General features: G+C 48.5%; 1 protein-coding gene across 1 annotated transcript in view; it reads left to right on the top strand.

Moving 5' to 3' along the window:
* Positions 1 to 162: 162 nt before the first annotated feature.
* The window catches only part of LOC104134188 (tetraspanin-36-like), a 30,073-nt gene continuing 27,395 nt past the window's right edge, over positions 163 to 2,840 (top strand). Inside the window, exons 1-2 of the mRNA XM_035903087.1 lie at positions 163 to 203; positions 359 to 458. Coding sequence (XP_035758980.1) covers positions 163 to 203; positions 359 to 458 — 141 coding nt within the window. The remainder of the gene's footprint in view (positions 204 to 358; positions 459 to 2,840) is intronic.

Below are 2,840 nucleotides of genomic sequence, written 5' to 3'. Positions count from 1 at the left end.
GCGCCTGAGGGGGCTCAGCCCCCGACCCCGCAGCGGCGGGGTGTTATCTCGCTGTGAGGCGCTGGTGACATCTAGTGGGAGCGGAAAAGCTTTGAGTTAACGGGCGCGGGAAAGGGAGATCGAGTTTAATGGCGAGAGTGGGTTCCGTGGGCCCGCGGGTTGATGGTTGCTGTGGGAACCCTGGTGTGGGTTCCCGCTCTCTGGTCAGGGCGGGCAGGGCCCCCGGTAGAGGCCTCCTCCCTCCGGTGGACAGGGCCCGGGGTGGAGGAAAATGGGAAATAAAGCATTGGCTGCGGATCAGCGATTGCTTCAAGTTCATTGCCCCCAAAGAAGTCCCAGCAAAAAGCTGTTGCTGAAGCTTTGAAGCCCAGGAACACAGATACTGCCAAGAATTTTACTTTCTCGCAGATAATCAGGACTTGGCTGATAAATTGAAAAAATTGTCCAAAGGAAGAAAGGTCAGTGTTTAAAGTTGACTGTAAAGCCTGTTCACATTCCATTGCTGTTTGCAGTGCAATTCCTTCAGGTACCAGTGATAGGATCCTCACAGGATCAAAGCAAGCTGTATGATACACAGCATTTACACGCTGGAGCGTGTGTTGTGCCACCGCGGCAGGGCTTGAACTGCACGCTCTTGAGTTTATTTCAGTAGAGACGCTGTCATCCTATTGTGACTTAGTCTTTGAGATGTTTGGGAGAGGGAAACGACTTCACTGCTGGGAACTGTGGCTTTTCCCCTTGAAAACTCCTGTATTTAAGTGTTGGGAGGGCTGAATTTCTTGGTATAGTAGAGTTTTGCCTGGTATTTTATGGGGTGTTTAATGGGAAATGTTACCTTAGGCTTACCATTTACGCAAAAACACAGATCAATTTTATGTACACAAATGTGCTGCACTTCCATGTGTCTGAAATCTAAAAAAACAAGGGGGTGTGCGGGGAGGTGTGTGTGGATCCTCCAGCCCCCCTATTCATGTTTTTTTGTGAAGTCCCTCCACCAGCTTTGAAAAGATTTCTTCTGGAAAAGGTAATTTTACTCCAAAGGCATGATGAATGTCCTGTGACTTTGAGCTTATTTTACATTAATATTTGATGGAAAAACAGATTTTCCTTAACTTGCACACCAAAGGGAATTGCAGTTGGTGTGCTGTTCTTTGCGGTTTCCTCACTGGGGGAATATGTATAGGATGTATATATAGCATATAGTCTGTCCAGGGTTTGCTGGCTTGGGTTTTCCTTCCCAAAATCTCTCTTTAAGGAGCAGCCAAGGAACTTTCCAGGAAAAAGCCCCACTTAACGCTCAGGTGTCAACAACTGCACAAAAGCCAGAGCTTTAGATCTGGGCTGAGGTTTCAAACCGCTTTAAGCAGAGCACAGCCAGCCACAAAAAAGGATGGAGTCACCCCTCCTTTCTCTCCCTGTTCAGACAGGCCAGCACAAAGATCCTGCTCATGTCGCTAAACCCTAGTAATGGGGTGACGTGGCTCCTCGGGCTGATCTGCCTTGGCTCAGCGGCAAGGGGTGATGTGGCTCCTCGGGCTTGATCTGCCTTGGCTCAGCGGCAAGAACGCTAACGCCGGCATGCGGGAAGGGCTGGGAATGAGTGGAGGGTAAGACAGCACCATGTGATGAGTTAAAACAACTCAGCAAACCAGAGCCATTTTTCAAGAGCAAAATCAGTGGTGGGAAAATCCAGTAAGGACAGTAGGGCCTTTCTGCTCTTCGAGGAAGTGTAAGAAGCTGATTGGTATCAGCTGATGAACAATTCCCCCTTTTCTTTCTACAAAAGAAACCATTTAATTCTTCTTCCAGAAGAAAAAGTAACTAATTTTAAGGGAACCGAAGTCATCCCCGCCCCTGATAAAAGACAAAACTTTTCCTACAGTTGCTGCCTCTTCCTTTTGTGCGGGATCGTGGTGGCTACATGAGCCAGCGCTTGGGCACACCAGGTCCCTTCCTTCTACTGGATTAAAAGTCCCTCTGCCCCCACAGATGCCCTGGGCTTCCCAGGCTGGGGGTCTGAGAAGTTGGCGGTTCCTCTCTGGTTCTGAATTCCCCCTGGGGTTTCCTCACCGCTCGCACTCCAGACCGTCTCAGCTTCCTCTGGTCATGCTCCCTTCTAATCTTTCCTGCCCACACCTTCAGGCAATCTTGAAAATACTTGCTTAGGGAAATCATGAGTCCTGTTTTTTTTATGTCTTTTGGGTACTTTTATTCATTTACTTGAAGGATTTACTTGTTTGCTCAGATGTACGTGACTGGCTGAGTCAGGAATAGGGATAGCAGAGTCACACAAACATGCCTCAGAAGTTAATACTAACAGTTGTTAAAAATACAAGTTAGAAATAAAGCCTTTCCTTCAGCCATGTGTTGCAGCCAGTACCCGCCAGCCAGCACCACATGTCTTAGTGCAGAGCCACACTGCCCCAGCTCCGGCAGAAATGTGTGGTTTCCCCTGAGAAAGCAGCCTTGGCGTATCGGCTCTCATCCCTACCCTTGATGCTTAATTTGAATTCGTGCCGATATGAAGTTCTGCGGCAGCGTTGACTATCGGCATTCTTCGGGGTTATCTGTAATAAATCTGTGTGTCTGTTGTGCCCCCATGGAACTGGATGGCAGCAAGATGCAAGCTTCTAGTGTTGGCGCATCATTTGGAGATGAGTATTTCTTTAATCAACTCCGAGCTTTCTGTGAGGGCTGAGAAATTTTGAATTGGAGCCCAGGAGTCGCTGGTCAGCCTTCAGATATTAGGAGCTAAAGAGAGATCTGTGAACTTTCTGAGTGACTTCTGCCCCTCTGCTCTGCTCTGGTGAGACCTCACCTAGAGTACTGCGTCCAGCTCT

The sequence above is a fragment of the Egretta garzetta genome, unplaced genomic scaffold (assembly GCF_000687185.1).
Source record: "Egretta garzetta isolate BGI_Z169 unplaced genomic scaffold, ASM68718v1 scaffold179, whole genome shotgun sequence".
In the NCBI taxonomy this organism is placed as follows: Eukaryota; Metazoa; Chordata; class Aves; order Pelecaniformes; family Ardeidae; genus Egretta; species Egretta garzetta.
Note: the sequence above shows the minus strand (reverse complement) of the source record. Positions and strands in the feature narration are given on the sequence as shown.